The sequence below is a fragment of the Schistocerca serialis genome, chromosome 7 (assembly GCF_023864345.2).
Source record: "Schistocerca serialis cubense isolate TAMUIC-IGC-003099 chromosome 7, iqSchSeri2.2, whole genome shotgun sequence".
In the NCBI taxonomy this organism is placed as follows: domain Eukaryota; kingdom Metazoa; phylum Arthropoda; class Insecta; order Orthoptera; family Acrididae; genus Schistocerca; species Schistocerca serialis.
Window position 1 is genome coordinate 37,990,859 of NC_064644.1, and position 17,373 is coordinate 38,008,231.

Consider the following 17,373-nt stretch of genomic DNA (forward strand, 5'->3'; position numbering starts at 1 on the left):
CCGGAATCCATGTTGATTCCTACATAGTAGATTCTGGGTTTCCAGAAATGACATGATACGCGAGCAAAAAACATGTTCTAAAATTCTACAAGAGATCGACGTCAGAGATATAGGTCTATAGTTTTGCGCATCTGCTCGACGACCCTTCTTGAAGACTGGGACTATCTGTGCTCTTTTCCAATCATTTGGAACCCTCCGTTCCTCTAGAGACTTGCGGTACACGGCTGTTAGAAGGGGGGCAAGTCAAATTGTTTGTGGCAAACAACAGGTGGCTATGAGTGTGGGGCTGTGGGTGGGTAGCTTCCAGATGACTTATTCTCTATGGTGTTGGTCACATTGGGAACTCTGACAACACTGTTTAGAAAACACACAGCCAGAATATGCCACTTGCTGTTTTCATAATATCCTGTGCCACTGTGGTGAGCAGCATACTGTGTTCCAGAGGCTTAAGTCCTCAGAAGTAGATTGCTTATTTCATTTACTATACATACATCTGACTGTTTCTTTTGGCTTTGTAAAAAATATCTTGAAATTTGATAAGTTTCTTCAACTTATTTTCCTCCATCTTCACAACATGGAAACACTAATAATAAATACTGTGTATCTACAACGTGCAATAAATATCTGTGGTCAAAGTCCAATATTCATGTTGATAGCTGATTTGGCTGTGTTGCCAAGCATGCCTTGTGCTAATTTCAATTAATAGTGAACCTTGTTAAATTGAGTGAAGTTCAGTGTTATACAACATAGCAAATTCATGAACTGGATTTTCTGTCAAAACTGATCTCCAGTCAGTGAAGTTTAGACATTCGCTCTAAATGTTACGTAGCTTTAAAACAATGCCATTAACTATAACGTCCAACAAAAAGCGTACAACCATTGGATTTTTAAAACATTTTATTATAATGTCTAAATTACAAGTTATGATCCAAAAATACAGGAAAATGGGAACACACAGCATTACAATTACTATTTATCCCAAAGCTTCTCCAAAAGAAGGTGAGGTTGTGCCATCTCCTCACGGAACTCTTCGATGTTCAGTATGTCTTCGAAACCTATGCGGTCGTCACGCCCCGTCAGGGTGTCGTACATGAGATTTGAGCTGGGCAGAAAGGGCAAGTGACCCACCCTTCGTGCAGCACGCAGCTCCATCGCAAACTTCAGCGGCCCTTGCAGGCCTTGCAAGTTCTGCATCATCTGCATCGACATGCGGAGCTCGTTGGCAGCATACTGCAGTTGGAGAACAAAAAATATAACTAAATTTGAAAAATTTTACAATTCACTGCATTTCAATGAAAGTAATTTTTTTTCTTTTCACTTACATTACTTTCAGATTCTTCCAAAGGATGTGAAGGAACTAATTTTTCTTTTGTTGCAGCAAGTCTGAAAAAGACAAGTATTAAAGTTATGATTCATCATCTCTCAAGCTGTTTATTCTAAACAGAGGAATTATCTTTAACCACGTGAGAATAATATTTCACCATACTCATATCCCACAGAAAAGAAGAGATGTAACAGAAATAACTTAATGGAGGTAATAAAAATGAACCAAGACAGGAAACATAATAAAAGGACACAGCAGACAGCTTGTCAAATTTGAACAAAATAAGTGGGAAACATTATACAGAGAGAAAAAAGAAGTTACCATTAAATGGCACTGTAAGAGGCAGAATATGCAAAATAAAAGTTGCAGGATCCACAGTTGTTACTCAGTTTGTATCAAAGACTCTTGGCATGACTTTCTCATGTGGGATCACACACGATTGGTAAAGCTCTTTTACAAGAATGGTGATTGTGTGCCAATAGCTCTGTATAAGTTCCAGACATTCAATGGCATGCAAAACAGCACTGGCCCAATGTCTACCAAAGGTCTGCAGAAAATGGTTACGAAATTCAAAAAGACAGGTTCTTTTGAAATGCAATGTGACAAGGGAACGGAAACAACTGATCCGACGTCAGTTGTGGCCACAACACTACAGGAGCACTTGAGTGGTGATGTGCACACATGCACTGCGTAGGGATTTGCCCAAACTTGGGATATGCCTGTGAACACAGCGTGTAAATCTCTATGACACACACTGCACTGCTATCCACCCATAATTACCCATGTTCTGGAACTGCTTCTTACTGATGTGACAGTAAGGCCAGTGAAGCATCTACTGCAGCGGCATTTTGCAAGAGCTAGAATTATCAGCCATAATTTTCCTTCAGTCTGGCCATCCAGATCACCTGATCTCAACCCATGTGACTCCAAGCTCTGCAGTTATCTGAAAGATGCTGTGTTCAGTGCTCCAATTACAAATGTAGCTGAATTAAAGGCACACACTGCATAACACATTCTGAACATGAGCTCAGAGGCACTCCGATCTGCTGTGAAATATACTGTTTCTCAATTTCAACTTGTGGCATACAACAGTGGACAGCACATCATCTCGCCAGTTTCACAATGATCAAAAATGGATTTCAGTTCCTTTTTATGCAGTTTTTGGCCTCAGGAAATTCAAAACAAATGTTTCCCATCCAATGTGATGTGACCCTGCCATGGTGGATGGGCTTACATAGTTAACAGCGCCCCAACTGCTGAATGCCAAACTTGTGCTGTGATGCACGTGGCACAGTATGGCTGATTTAATGTGCAACTCTCACCATAACCATCATACTGCTATTCCTCTGTTATTTATAGTCAAACCTATTTCCGCCATGACTCTTAAAGGACTACCTAGTGGTAAAATTTTTTCCATAATGCTTCCCCATAATTTGATAATATTCCACTGAAATTTCATGTCATTCTGAGCATTTTTAAACTGGTACTTTAATTATGATCAGCCTGTATACTTACACCCCATTCCCTTTCACGATTCCAGCTGCAGATCTACGTCAAATCTCTCTTTGTCCAAAAGTGGAATGACATCTGGTGTGTTACTGCTCATAGTAATAAACTATGCACAATCAAGGTGTCTGCTGCAGTTTGGTGCTTTTCCTTCCACTCCTCTCATACCAGGCTCGCCCATTGCTTCCTCCTGCATTATTAACCACCCCCATAATGTGGTTGTGGAGCCAGACTGACAGTATCCCACATACTGGTGAACTGTCCCCCATGGGTTGGGTTGGGTTGTTTGGGGAAAGAGACCAGACAGCGATGTCATCGGTCTCGTCGGATTAGGGAAGGATGGGGAAGGAGGTCGGCCGTGCCCTTTCAGAGGAACCATCCCGGCATTTGCCTGGAGTGATTTAGGGAAATCACGGAAAACCTAAATCAGGATGGCCGGACGCGGGATTGAACCGTCGTCCTCCTGAAAGCGAGTCCAGTGTCTAACCACTGCGCCACCTCGCTCGGTAACTGTCCCCCATCTTTTGGCCCTTTGTGCTAAGTATAGTCTTCCTGGTTCCTTAATTTTAATATTAGTTGACGCTTCACGGATGGCTGAACTGGTCCTCAGTTTCCTCCGTGAAAGTGGTTTTCATTTCCAGATATAAGATTTTGCTTTACTCCTGGAGCAGGGGCAGGGTGGTTGTGGATGGGACCTCTCCATGTATTCTCAGTAGGGGGTCCCATGATCATGACCACTCCCCCATAGAAAGACCGCCCCTTTTTTCCAGTTTGGTTTCATCTTTTAAGCTTTCTACTGTGTGTGTTTTAACTTCATTATTTTATGATTTGACTCCACTGACTGGAGCCCTCCACTTTTAATGGACCCTCTTTCTTCTGTGAGTAACTTCAGAACAGTGGGACTGATGACCTCACTGTTTGGTCCCATAAACCCTCTCAATTAATCAATCAATCATCTGACACTGTTTCATAAGAATATCATTGTGTAATGAGATTGGTAACGTACATTTGATTCTTTCTACCGCATACATCCAGAACTCTGATGAAATATTTGTACGCATGTGCTGTGTCCATGGACAAGGCCACCTGTCATGGACAAATAAGAATACTGAAGATTGTGGCACCATATGCCTGCTTGGATATGTGATGTCACATGGCAGATTTCCCTGGTCAAAACATTGCTATGGTGACCATGACGTCACTTGTGCATATTTATTTTTCTTGTATACAGAAACTGATGTTAATGGAGATTGTTTTATTGAATTTGTAGCATTTGTTACTAGTTGCAGTTAATAATGATTCAGAGTGATGGGTACCATGGAGTTGCTTCTAGATATTTCACTCAAGTTAGCTCTTTGATAGTAGATCAGGGAGGTGTTTAATTTCATTCTTGCTATATAGGTCAAGTGGTGGAGTTTTCTATACCAGTTTTTTTAGTGATTTACAGTTTTTGTGGTATACAACACTGTATGAGCTGCAAGGTTCGAGTGGAGTTTTTGGTAGAGCCTAACAGTGTTTTGCAGCTTAATTTGTGTGTTGATATCATAGAGTTAAGTTTATCTATTTAGGTTAACTGAAATTGTCAATGCTAATTTTATGGATTTTGTGTTTAATGTAGGCTTGTTTGATTTAGTGCAGGTCTTTGTTTGGGTATATATTTTGTATTAGGAATGTCATTTTGTTTGTCCTCCTTCCCCAAACCCATCATTTTGTTTGTCCTTCCCCAAACCCCCTAATTACTGCAGTTGTCTTGTTGGTTTCATGTTCTTCCTCAATTTATTTTGTATAGTGGGATTGTTTTCCTTTCTCACTGTCTTGAATGTGTGATATAGTTGCCATATTGCACAAGGGTGAAACGGTGGTGCCTGTCATCTTCATATCGTCACAGGTCAAAGCTGATGGCAGGTATCAGACTTTAGGTATTTCCCTCACCAACATTTTGGTTGTAGTGTTACAAATATTGTGATGGAGCTTGTTGAAAATAAATGAAATGAAAAATAATTTAAAGTAAAGACATAAAAAAATTACAGACACTGGTTGTGAGCAGGCACTGATTTAAATCAATAGGCAAAGTAAAAAATATGTGCTGGACTAAGATTCGAACCTGGGGCTCCTTCTTATTAGGCAGATGCACTGATCACTAAGCCAGCCAGACACAGCTGTAAGGAATGCCTCGTCAGACTCAAATTCTCAACTTATCCACACACTACTGTGAGTGTACCTTGACCATTATTCTTGTTATTCGTGGCATTTCACTGATTCCCAGAAGAGTTTAGGCCTAGTGTGCGCCTGCCCTGAAGAAATCATTGACTGTCCTCACCTCTATTACATATTTGTTGCGTCTTAATTTGACATGTCTGAAACAGCAGACATCATTTATATACAATTTAGAATAACATTACTGCTGCAGTGGCATATGTATGTAAACATAATACTCATATCACACAGAACATTGCACTATATGGGTTGATGTGATAGTCAATGTGAAAATGGCATAGCACTAAAATCAGCTGATAGTGATATTTATTACAACAATTGTGTAACAGCCAAGGTGAAAAATGGAATTGTCCTTAAATATATTTATGGCTGTGGCTTATTCAATAAGTTCTTTTTGGATGAGTCTGTTTTGAAATATAGTGGCAGATATAAGCTGCATAGATTTTCTAACCAACTTCTTCAGTGTCCATCACTTATCTACATCTACGTGACTACTCTGCAATTCACATTTAAGTGCTTGGCAGAGGGTTCATCGAACCACAATCATACTATCTCTCTACCATTCCACTCCCGAACAGCACGCGGGAAAAACAAACACCTAAACCTTTCTGTTCGAACTCTGATATCTCTAATTTTATTTTGATGATCATTCCTACCTATGTAGGTTGGGCTCAACAAAATATTTTCGCATTCGGAAGAGAAAGTTGATGACTGAAATTTCGTAAATAGATCTCGCCACGACGAAAAACGTCTTTGCTTTAATGACTTCCATCCCAACTCGCATATCATATCTGCCACACTCTCTCCCCTACTACATGATGATACAAAACGAGCTGCCCTTTTTTGCACCCTTTCGATGTCCTTCGTCAATCCCACCTGGTAAGGATCCCACACCGCGCAACAATATTCTAACAGAGGACGAACGAGTGTAGTGTAAGCTGTCTCTTTAATGGACTTCTTGCATCTTCTGAGTGTCCTGCCAATGAAACACAACCTTTGGCTCGCCTTCCCCACAATATTATATATGTGGTCTTTCCAACTGAAGTTGTTCGTAATTTTAACACCCAGGTACTTAGTTGAACTGACAGCCTTGAGAATTGTACTATTTATCAAGTAATCAAATTCCAACGGATTTCTTTTGGAACTCATGTGGATCACCTCACACTTTTCGTTATTTAGCGTCAACTGCCACCTGCCACACCATATAGCAATCTTTTCTAAATCGCTTTGCAACTGATACTGGTCTTCGGATGACCTTACTAGACGGTAAATTACAGCAACATCTGCGAACAACCTTGTTCTCTCTGATGGACTCCATGTATAACTGGCAGCCATTCTTCTCACTTTTCTGCAGTTGTGGTACAAGAGAAATCATCTCATCCCCATCAACATGCAAGTCACCGAAGTTGCAACAGGTCTACCAGATGGGAGGCTCTAGCCACACGACATTTCCCATTATCTCCTCACATTCATGCTAAGCAAACTGAACATATCTTGTTGTAGCCATTCATTTTGACGTTTTATTTGATTACTGTTTTGTAGTTGCATGAGCAGAGATGATAGTGAGAGCCAACTGTATATCATTTCCAGTAAATAACATTTTCTCAGTTTTAGTTACATTCATTTTCCTAAACTTATTGGTACAACACATTTTGGAAGCATAGGGCCACCATCAGGTGCCTAAATGTTAACTACACAATAGCTGTTAATTACAGATTCATGTAAACTGCAAAAAGATTTTCTGCCAGTCGCGTCAGTGAGGTTGTATTCTGAGATGTCACTTTCCAGAAACATTAATGATAATGTGTGGTTTTTATTTAAATAATTTCAGAGTACATTATTATCTGCTACACAGAGTGCAAAAACAAAAACTGCTTCATCATTACTTGCCACCTATTCATTGAGGTGTGTGACTCTAGGCCCTGTTCATCTTGAGGCTTTATTCATTCTTATTAAGACTTATCATGCTCATTGATTTCAATGACTTCCCTGAACAAATAATTCTGGCAGGCCTTCCCCACCAGGATGTGCATGGCAGTGATTTTATTATGGTATTGGTCTTGCAGAGCAAATGCTCCACCACAACTGATTCTCCACCTGTCTCAGCCTGCAATACGATTAGTGTTCGATGATCCTAGTCTTGTGGGTCAGCTACCAATTCATCTTGCACCTGCTACAGGTGTATTAATGATTCCTTTTTTCTGGCTCAAGAGATGATTTGAAAGTTGGCCAGGTATTGGTAGGTGTATGCCGCTTACCAATACACTCTGTAGTTTAGATTCTCATCATTTCTTGTAATCAGCACATTTAGAAAGTGTAGCTTTTGGTCCTTTTCTACCTCCATAGTAAATTTAATGTTGCTTTGAATACTGTTCAGATGTCTTATGAAATCGCCAAAATGTTTCCTAGCACAGCCCCACACAACAAACATTTCACTGACGTACTCTAGCCAATTCCCTGGGATGACCACATGATTTAAGACCCATAGAAAGACAGCTGAGCAGGTGGCCAAGGGCAGAGAGATGGGTGGATAGCAAAGACCAAAGGGTGATGAGAGTAACATCAGTCGATAGCCTTCAGGCTGCTCATTGAATGTAAACAAATTAAAACACTATGGAGGGAGGCCTTAGAAACAAAATGGAGGACTCCACGAACGGTTAGAACTGCTGCTGTGAACACACTACAAGATCATGGCAATAAATGGTGTTCTAAACCAGGAGATGTCAAAGCGTATCCTACCTTATCAATTGTATTAGAACCATCAATGTACAAGATGGTGGCACCCTGGAACTCTGCAAGGTTGGCACGTAGAAGATGCTGGAAAATCATAGGGGTGAGGGACCTTAGTATTCTGGAATAGGTCAGTCCTAATCCGTGGTCTAGGCACCACCACAGGAGGGTAATGGGAGGAAATACGTGGGGTGGATTCCAGTGAGTGGAGATGAAAATCCTGACGGGGAAGTGAGACGCACACCAACTCGCAATCCCACCCATGGCCAGTCGTCAGCAGGGTGATATCCCTCGTTTGCAAAGAGGATACACGGGATGGTCAGGGAATTGGCAAATGGCGATTGCTCCATCATATTCATAGAAGAAGAATCCCCGCTTCTGTGAGGAGACTGTCACAGGGAATAGTGCAATAGCCAGATGCACCCCACAATGGTGAACAGGGTGAAATAGTTCCAAAGTGGAAGGAGCCGCTGAGCCATAAACCTTGTAACAATACCAACGCTATACTATTGTACATATAATAAATTTTTCTTCTAATTTTCGATAAATTAGTGTAATCGATGTTCTGATTTCATTTCTTTTCTTTTCATGTCATTATGTTACAGAAACTGTAAACAATTTTCGATGTGAATATTAATGTTTATGTCAAATTGCAAGCAATATTATAACAAAATTGAAATGTAAGAAATGTTGAAACTGTTGTAAGATGTTAGAGTTGTAATTGTGCGCCTGGTCCATACGTAGGCAATGTATTAGGATATGTAGAATGCAAAACCTCGGGTGAATACCCTGTCTGTAGGGGAGCGGTAAAAGGTAGATGGCAGGCGAGCGCGGGAAGATGCACACGGGCGCTGTACGGCATAACGGGCTCAGCAGTAGTAGTCGGAGTTGGGCATCGGTCTGAGAAACATGTTCTGGATCGAGGAGGCTCTCCTGGAAAACGTGATTTTGTTGAGCCTCGGATGTGCCGTTTCCGACGCCTATACAGCATGGCAATATTCCATAGGCACTAAATGGAAAAGTATGGCGACGCTAAGAAGAAGCAAAGTGCCGATACATCAAGAGTCATTGCTGTGATTGTATGTGAGCTCTGTGCCTCGCCATCTCGCCGCCTGCCGACCGCTGCAGCGATACAAACAGGTTGAAACTTTTAGTACTGTATTCGTGTGGACCAGTGTTACTTTTGTTCCATACTGCTCAATAACAACTTAAATTTTATCAGAACTGTCCTATCAGTTAATTATCCTCACAACTAACCTAGACAGGGTCCTTTCCACATGTTGTGCAATCCGAGTGTCCCGAAATGAAGATTTAAAGTTTATGTTAATAATAATTACCTGCAGACCTATCTATGTTAGAATGATGTTTAAAGAACTTTGTTGTTAATGAATATATCGGTAAATAACAAAGGTCTGACAAAGTTGGAAGATAATGTTGAAATTGGTTTAGTAATGAAATTTAATTAATCTGAGACAAAAATAATGGTAGTTAAATGAGCAGGAAATAAGACAAAAAGAGTAGTAACTCATATATCGGAAATCTTGAGTGCTTAATGATTTCAATAATCAAAATTTTCAATACAGTGATCATAACAGTTTCAGGCCCCCCCCCCCCCCCCTTTTTCTTTTCTATACATTTGAATTCTGAAGTGTACTGAACTGATTTGACCAGCAAAGTTAAAGTCAATATAAAACCAAAATTTATCAGTGTTTTACCTTTTTCAAAATTGACATTGTATGTGTGTTTCGAAAGTGCTATTTCTACGGTAACCTATGCCTGATTTTAATCAGATCAATAGACAGTACGAAGTTTGTATTAAACATTGGACCCGCGTGTCGCCACTGTCAGTAATTGCAGACCGAGCGCCGCCACACGGCAGGTCTAGAGAGACTTACTAGCACTCACCCCAGTTGTGCAGCCGACTTTGCTAGGAAAGGTTCACTGAGAATTACGCTCTCAATTGCCGAGACGATAGTTAGCATAGCCTTCAGCTACGTCAATTGCTACGACCTAGCAAGGCACCAATTATCCTTTGCTATGTATCTAATGAAGCATGTACAGTAACAAGACCAATGTTCACCAATTGTGGATTAAAGTTAAGTATTCCAGCAGCTACGTACTTTTCTTTATAGCATTCATTACGTATCCTGTTTCAGACCTCACGCAAGCCTGCGTGAGTTTAAGCGCGTGCCTTTCGTTTACCCGTCACTGTGGATTGGCTGTCTTGCCAGTCCACAACAAACATTATAGTGTAATGTTATGTATTTATGGTTTATACATATTGGTACGGAAAAGGGAAATTATCAGTTCAGTAGATTTTCTGGTTCTAAAATTTACCATATTATGCAGTATTATTACGTGTTGTTTGGCACGAACGTACATCACTTGTACAGGGAAGAAACTTAGTTAATGTCTAATTAGGCTGGCGACCGTATTATTAACAATTTGGTAGCATCTTCTGTGTTGTTTCTTGTCCGTCCTGACGTGTAGTTTCATTTCGTACTTGCTTGACGTATCATTGTTATTACTGAGTGGGTATACATCTGATTTGCCTCCATTCAGGTACACGCGGTCAAAATCTATACAAAAATCTTTTCTCTTAAGGTGAAGCCTGTCAACTTACCATAGTACAGGTTTTAAAGAGTATCGTACGCCCGAGCGTAGTGTTACAACCTGACTACCATAATCTAGTCTGGACAAGACCAGAGCATACTACACATGGAAAAAAGAGGTACTGTCTGCACCCCAAGATGTGAGGGCCAGGAGGCAGAGAGCATTAACCTTCCGCGTGCATGTAGTCTTTAGGTGGTGAATATGGGGAAGCCATGTCAGCTTTTTATCAAAAATTAATCCGAAAAAAATGGGACTATGCTACTACATCAAGGAACAGGTCATCTAAATAAAGTTCCGGACAGGGGCGCACTGTGGTTCATGACAAAAATACATAACCTGCATTTTGGAGGGAGAAAACTGGAAGTCATGGGAGGTGGCCCACGCAGACGCCTGTCAGATGGTGCCTTGGAGCCGGCACTCAGCAGATGCTACTGCGTGGGAGCTGCACCAAATCGTCGACGTACATCATCAGAGTAATCACAGGCCCAACAGAGGTTACAAACAAGCCCACTGATGGCTATGAGGAAGGGTGTGACACTTAGCACAAAACCCTGTGCGATATCATTCTCCTGAATCCGAGGGGCGCTGAGTTAAGTGCCAACTTGAAACTGGAAGAGCCGGTGAGAGAAAAACTCACAAATAAAAATCAGAAGGGGGTCACAGAAGCCTCCGTCATGGAGGGTAACTAAAATGTGATGGCGCCAAGCCATGTCATATGCCTTATGTAGGTCAAAGAAGACTGCGACAACATGCTGGCAGTTAGTAAAAGCCTGTCAGATGGCTGTCTCCAATCTGAATAAATGGTCAGTTGGAGATTGTTCTGCCCGGATTGGTTGGTTGGTTGGTGAGGAAGGGACCAAACTGCCACGTCATCAGTCCCTTGTTCCGAATAAAACAATGCCACAAGGGCGAGAATAAAACAAGCGAGACTTACAACACAAAATGGAGAGAAAGTAAAAACCACAAGAATGACGGAAGAGCAACAAACACTTAAATGGACAAAAGGGGACAAGAAAACTACAGAAACGCAAGAAACAGATAGAAGAGATTAAAACAACAAAACAGATTACCATGGCTGGCTGACCATGAGAATAAAAAAGAGAAGTCAGCCACTCTGCAACACGTTAAAACCTCCACGCTAAAAGACTAGGGTGGAGGACGCAGAGTGACAAAGGACATGCGCTAAAACTTAGATCAAATGATAAAATCCACCCTCACGAATAAAGTGTAAAATTAAATCAGCCAAGGTGGTGTTGTCAGATAAAATTAGCGACAATGAGTCCGGTAACCAAGATTTCGTCGCACGGCAGTTAAAGTGGGACAGTACACGAGAAAATGGGCCACTGACAACTGGGCGCCGCATCGACACTGAGGCAGCTCTTCACGGTGCAGGAGGTAGCTGCGGGTCGCCCAAGTGTGGCCAATGTGGAGCCAGCAGAGAATCACAGAGTCCATGCGAGAGGCCAACATAGAGGACTGCTACACATTCATAGTCTCCTCAATGGCACACAGCTTGTTGTTCATAATGAGACCATGCCATTCTGCCTCCAAAGCCAAAAAACCTAGTGGTGTACAAATGAATGCAGGTTAGTTATTGGAATGCCAAACTAAATAAGCGGTTTCCATGTAGTCTGTTTAGCCAGCCTGTCAGCAAGTTCATGCCTGGGATTCCTACGTGTCCTGGGGTCCACACAAACACCACTGAACGACCGGACCATTCTAGGGCATAGATGGACTCCTGGATGGTCACTACCAAAGGATGACGAGGGTAGTACTGGCCGATAGCTTGAAGAAACGACTCCCCAGGGCATGAACGGATGTGCTCAATAGCATGAGATATAGCCACCAGCTCTGCAGTGAAAACACTGCAGTCATTGGGCAAAGAATGCTGTTCAATATGTCCTCCATGGACATACGTGAAGCCAACATGACCATCAGCCATCCAGCCATCAGTGTAAACTTCTTTGTGGCCTCAGTACATGTCAAGAACCTAGAGGAAGTGATAGTGGAGAGCCGCGGGGTGAACTGAATCCTTTGGGCCATGTGGAAGGTCCAGGCGAAGCCGTGGCCTAGGTGTACACCATGGAAGTGTACGTGAATGGGTCACTAGTATAGGTGGTAAAGGCAAGGATTCCAGTTAAAATACAAGGGATCGGACACGAACTGACCTGGGCTCCCAATCGGGAGATGAATCGCCGTGGGTGGGAAAACAAGACAGTAATTTGGATGCGCAGGAGAATTACGGACGTGTGTGACATAACTGGCAAGCAGTTGCGCACCCCTGACCTGCAATGGAGGGACTCCAGCCTCTGCCAGGACGCTGGCCACCAGACTCATCCTAAAAGCTCCCATCACAAGTCGAACGCCACAGTGGTGCACTGGTTGAGTTAACGCAACACTGAAGGTGCTGCTGAACCATAAACCAGACTCCCATAGTCAAGACGGGATTGAACAAGGGCTCTGTAGAGCTGCAGCAGCGTAGAACGATCTGCACCTCAGTTGGTGCTGTCAGGTAGCAAAGCTTAAGCTGACGAAGATGAGGAAGCAAAGTCAACCGGGCATCGAAAACCAGTCCAAAAAATCGATATGTCTCCACTACAGTGAGGGGATTGTCAGTAAGGTAAAGTTCTGGTTCCGGATGAACAGTACGACGCCGACAGAACTGCATAACAAATGACTCTGCAGCCAAAAACTGGAAGCCGTGGGCTACAGCCCATCACTGCGCCTTGTGGATGGCTCCCTGTAGGCGCCGCTCAGCAACACCTGTACTGGTGGAGCAGTACGAAATTCAGAAGTCGCCTGCATACAGAGAGGGTGAGACGGATGGCCCTACAGCTGCTGCTAGACCATTAATAGCCACTACAGATAAAGATACACTCAATACAGAGCCCTGTGGGAACTCATTCTCCTGGATATGGGAGGGGGGTAGAGGGGGGGGGGACTATGGGAGGGACCAACTTGGACATGGAGAGTACGAAGTGACAGGAAATTCTGGATAAAAATCGGCAGCAGGCCTCCGAGACCTCTCGTATAATGTGGCAAGGATATGATGTCGCCTGATGGTGTCATGCGCTTTTCGTAAATAAAAAAAGATGGCAACAAGGTGTTGGCATCTGGAAAAGGCCGTTCGGATGGTAGACTCCAGGGACACATGATTATCAGTGGCAGAGAAACCCAGGCGGAAACTGCCCTGGCACAGAGCCAGTAGGCCACTTAATTCCAGGACCCAACGCAACTGCCAACACACCATACAGTCCAGCAGCTTGCAAAGAATGTTGGTGAGGCTGATGGGCCGACAGCTATCCACATCAAGCAGGTTTTTGGATGGTTTGAGCACTGGTATGATGGTGTTCTCCCACCAGTGCGATGGAAAGATGCCATCGCACCAGATACGGTTGAAGATCTCAAGGAGATGTCGCTTGTAGTCAGACAAGAGACGTTTAATCATCTGACTGTGGATCTGATCTGCCTAGGAGCTGTGTCAGGGCAATGTACACGGGCACTGAGGAGCTCCCACTCTGTAAATGGGGCGTTATGGGATTCACTGTGGCGTGTAGTGAACGAGAGGACTTTCCCTTCCATTTGCTGTTTGAGAGTGCGAAAGGCTGGGAGGTAATTCTCCAATGCAGAGGCGCGAGCATAGTGCTCAACAATCGCATTTGCGGTGATACGTAACACGCCATTTATGTTAACACAGGGAACACCTGTTGGGATCTGGTACCAAAATCTCGTTTGATCTCTGCCCAGACTTGGGAAGGTGACATATGGCACCCAATGGTCAAGGCTACTCTCTCCAAACATTCCTGTTCCCACCTTTTGATAATCTGGCGAACGATGGCACGAAGCCGCTTAAAGGCTATGAGGTGCTCCAGGGAAGGTTGCCTCTTATGCCGCTGTAGAGCTCACCAACACTTCGTAATTGTCTCAGCGACTTCCGGCAAAAAAAAGGGACTGTCTTTCGCCAGGGGCACCCTAAAGAACGAGGGATCATATTTTCTGCCTCAGAAACGATCATTGTAGTTACCTGCTCAACCACCACATCGATGTTACCATGTGGGGGAGCTTCAACGGTGACAGCAGAGGTGAAAGCGTCCCATTCTGCCTTGCTTAAAGCCCATCTGGGCAGGCATCCGTGGGCCTGACGCCGAGGCAGTGACAGGAAGATGGGGAGGTGGTCACTACCACACAAGTCATCATGTGCTCTCCAATGGATAGATGGGAGAAGACCAGGACTGCAAACCAAGAGATCAATGGCCGAGTATGTGCCACGTGCCACAGTGAAATGTGTGGGGGCACCTGTATTTAAGAGGCAAAGCTCGAACTGAGAAAGTAAGGTTTCGACATCTCTGCCTCGGCCAGTAAGCACGGTGCCATCTCACAAGCAGTTATGAGTGTTAAAATCTCCTAAAAGTAGGAAAGGTTTAGGGAGTTGATAAATCAATGCAGCCAATGTGTTCAGGGGTACCAGACCAACTGGAGGAAGATATACATTGCAGGCAGCCACAGCCAAGCTTCAAGAGGGGTTTGAAGGGGCACAGGTTCAATGCATACTGTGTTCAGGAAATACACACGAACTCCACCTGACACACTATTATAGTCACTACGGTTCTTGTAATATATCCCTATAGCTGCAGAGGGCAGGGGTCCGCATTTCCGGGAAGCAGGTTTCCTGAAGGGCAATGCAGAAAGCAGGTGTAAAGCTTAACAGTTGCTGTAGCTCAGCCAGGTGGTGGAAAAAACTGCAGAAATTCCACAGGAGGATGACGTTATCGTGAGGCTGGGAAGGTGTGAAGCATGCAAGGAGGCAGGGCACCTCAGGGTCACCTGCTGCCACCGACTGAGTATTTGTAGCCTTTTGGTCACCTCTTATGACAGGCAAGAATACCTCGGGCCTATTCTGACCCCCGAAACCGCAGGGGGCGTTCTGCCCGGAAGACACATGGAGATTCGAGTACCCAACATGATCTGAAGCTATGCATCCTCTTGAACAGTTTACAAAGTACATTCATCAGGCTAATCGGGCAGTAGCTATCGCAAGATGTTGGGTTCTTCCCGGGCTCAAGGATGGGGATAGCTATACTGTCTCAACATTGTGACAGAAACGCACTCTTGAGCCAAATGCGGTTGAATACCCTGAGGAGATACTGCCTCTGGGGAATGTCGAGGTGTTGGATCATCTGGTTGTGGATGGAATCCGGGCCTAGGTATATGTCTCGTGAAGACGTAAGAGCCTGCAAGAATTTCCACTCAGTGAAGAGTTCATTACAGGGTTCCATGTGGTGCAAGGTGTGAAACAGAGGGTGGGCTGTTCAACTCGGCATAGAAGGATAGGAAGAGGACACTGATGCCTTCACAAAGTGTGTTGCGAGGTGTTCTGGGAGGACCATCAGATCAGTGCACAGAGTACTTTGGAGGTTAAGACCCTGGACAGTTGCATGTTGCTGGCAGCCCAGAAGGCTACAGAGCTTGGACCAAACCTGTGATGAAGAGGCATACGTTCCCTGAGAGAAAACTTAGCATCCCCAGCATTCCTACTTACTATTCTTAATAAAGTATGATTAAAGGCAAGGAGGTTGGTCTCTGAAGGATGGCGTTTAAGTCGCTGCAGCGCCCGTCAGCAATCCACCACGGTACCGATCGACAACAAGGGGGACCTGTGGAAAGGGGGACAGCAGCGCCAGCAGCATGAAGAATAGTGGCACAAACACCTTGCACAACCGCATCAATCGAATTCGAGATTGAGGAGTCAAAGTGCACAGCAGACGTATATAATGGCCAATTGGCCCTGTGGAATGCCCAATGTGGGGGGCTGTCTGCCTGTCGGCAGCAGGGAAACAATAAAATCACCAGAAAGTGGTCACTGTCACAAAGGTCATCATCGGATGACCAATGAAGGGGAGCCAGGAGAGCAGGGGAGGTGATCGTAAGATCGATAGCAGTAAAGGTGCATTGAGCGGCACTGGAGTGGGTACCGGAACTACTACTGAGGAGAGACAAATCGAGGTCTATAGTAAGTTGGTCAGTTAGGAGACCCCTACCCATTGAAGTGGCACTCCCCCCACAGTGGGTGGTAGGCACTGAAGTCCCCAAGGATGAAAAATGGGGGTGGGAGTTGCTGGATTAAGGTAGACTGTTCAACATAAGGAAGTGACCTACCTGGAGGGAGGTAGACATTCCAAATGGTGATTGCCAGAGTTTTTGCACTCTAGGCACTATTGCTTCCCAGTTGGTATCTAGGGGGCTCCAGTCACTAATAACATTGGATCAAACCAAAGTGCAGACCTTACCAGTTGCTACCCTGGGGCTGGCATGGTTCCAACAGAATGCCTGATAACCATAAAATGTTGGAGAGTTGTCATTGTGGAGGTCCGTTTCTCTCAGAGCAAAACAGAACACAGAATAGGAGGAGACAAAACAACATATTTCCAATAGGTGGTGATAATATCCGTTGCCATTCCACTGGATGATCATGTGGCAAGGGACCGGTTTAGACATAAAGAAGCTGAGGAGGAGGTCATGTCACTCAGTCAGTGATCATCACCGACAAGGATGGGGTGATATCCACAAATAAGATGTCAGACTCAGGTTGCGAGAGGGGAGATACCACCTCTGGGGGCACCGGGGAGATCAACCACCAGCAGGTGCCAAAGAACGGGGGCACTTCTTCAACCGGGGAGAGGGAGTGGCTCCCGGAAGGGATGTCGCGGGATCTGCAGGGGAGGGGGAGCGGTGAGGGGGACAGGGCTGGGGTACAGAAGAGGTAAGAGGAGGAAAGGATGTAACAGATGCAAAACTTGAAAATAGTGACATTGGATGGAGTCTCCCATACTTTTGGTGAGCCTCAGCATAAGACAAGCGATCCAGGGACATGTACTCTTGGATCTTCTTTCCTCTCTTGTAAGCCGGTGAGCGATGGGAGTGGCGGTCATGACAATTGACACATACAGATGGCAGAATACAGGGGCATCCCTCGTGGAGCGGGT

At 44.2% G+C, this 17,373-nt stretch overlaps 1 protein-coding gene across 1 annotated transcript in view; it reads right to left on the minus strand.

Annotated features, from left to right (window-relative positions):
* Positions 1 to 879: 879 nt before the first annotated feature.
* The window catches only part of LOC126412791 (proteasome maturation protein), a 32,575-nt gene continuing 16,081 nt past the window's right edge, over positions 880 to 17,373 (minus strand). Inside the window, exons 3-4 of the mRNA XM_050082566.1 lie at positions 1,323 to 1,383; positions 880 to 1,230 (exon numbers count right to left, since the gene is read on the minus strand). Of these exons, the coding sequence (XP_049938523.1) occupies positions 970 to 1,230; positions 1,323 to 1,383 (322 nt within the window). The 3' untranslated portion in view covers positions 880 to 969. The remainder of the gene's footprint in view (positions 1,231 to 1,322; positions 1,384 to 17,373) is intronic.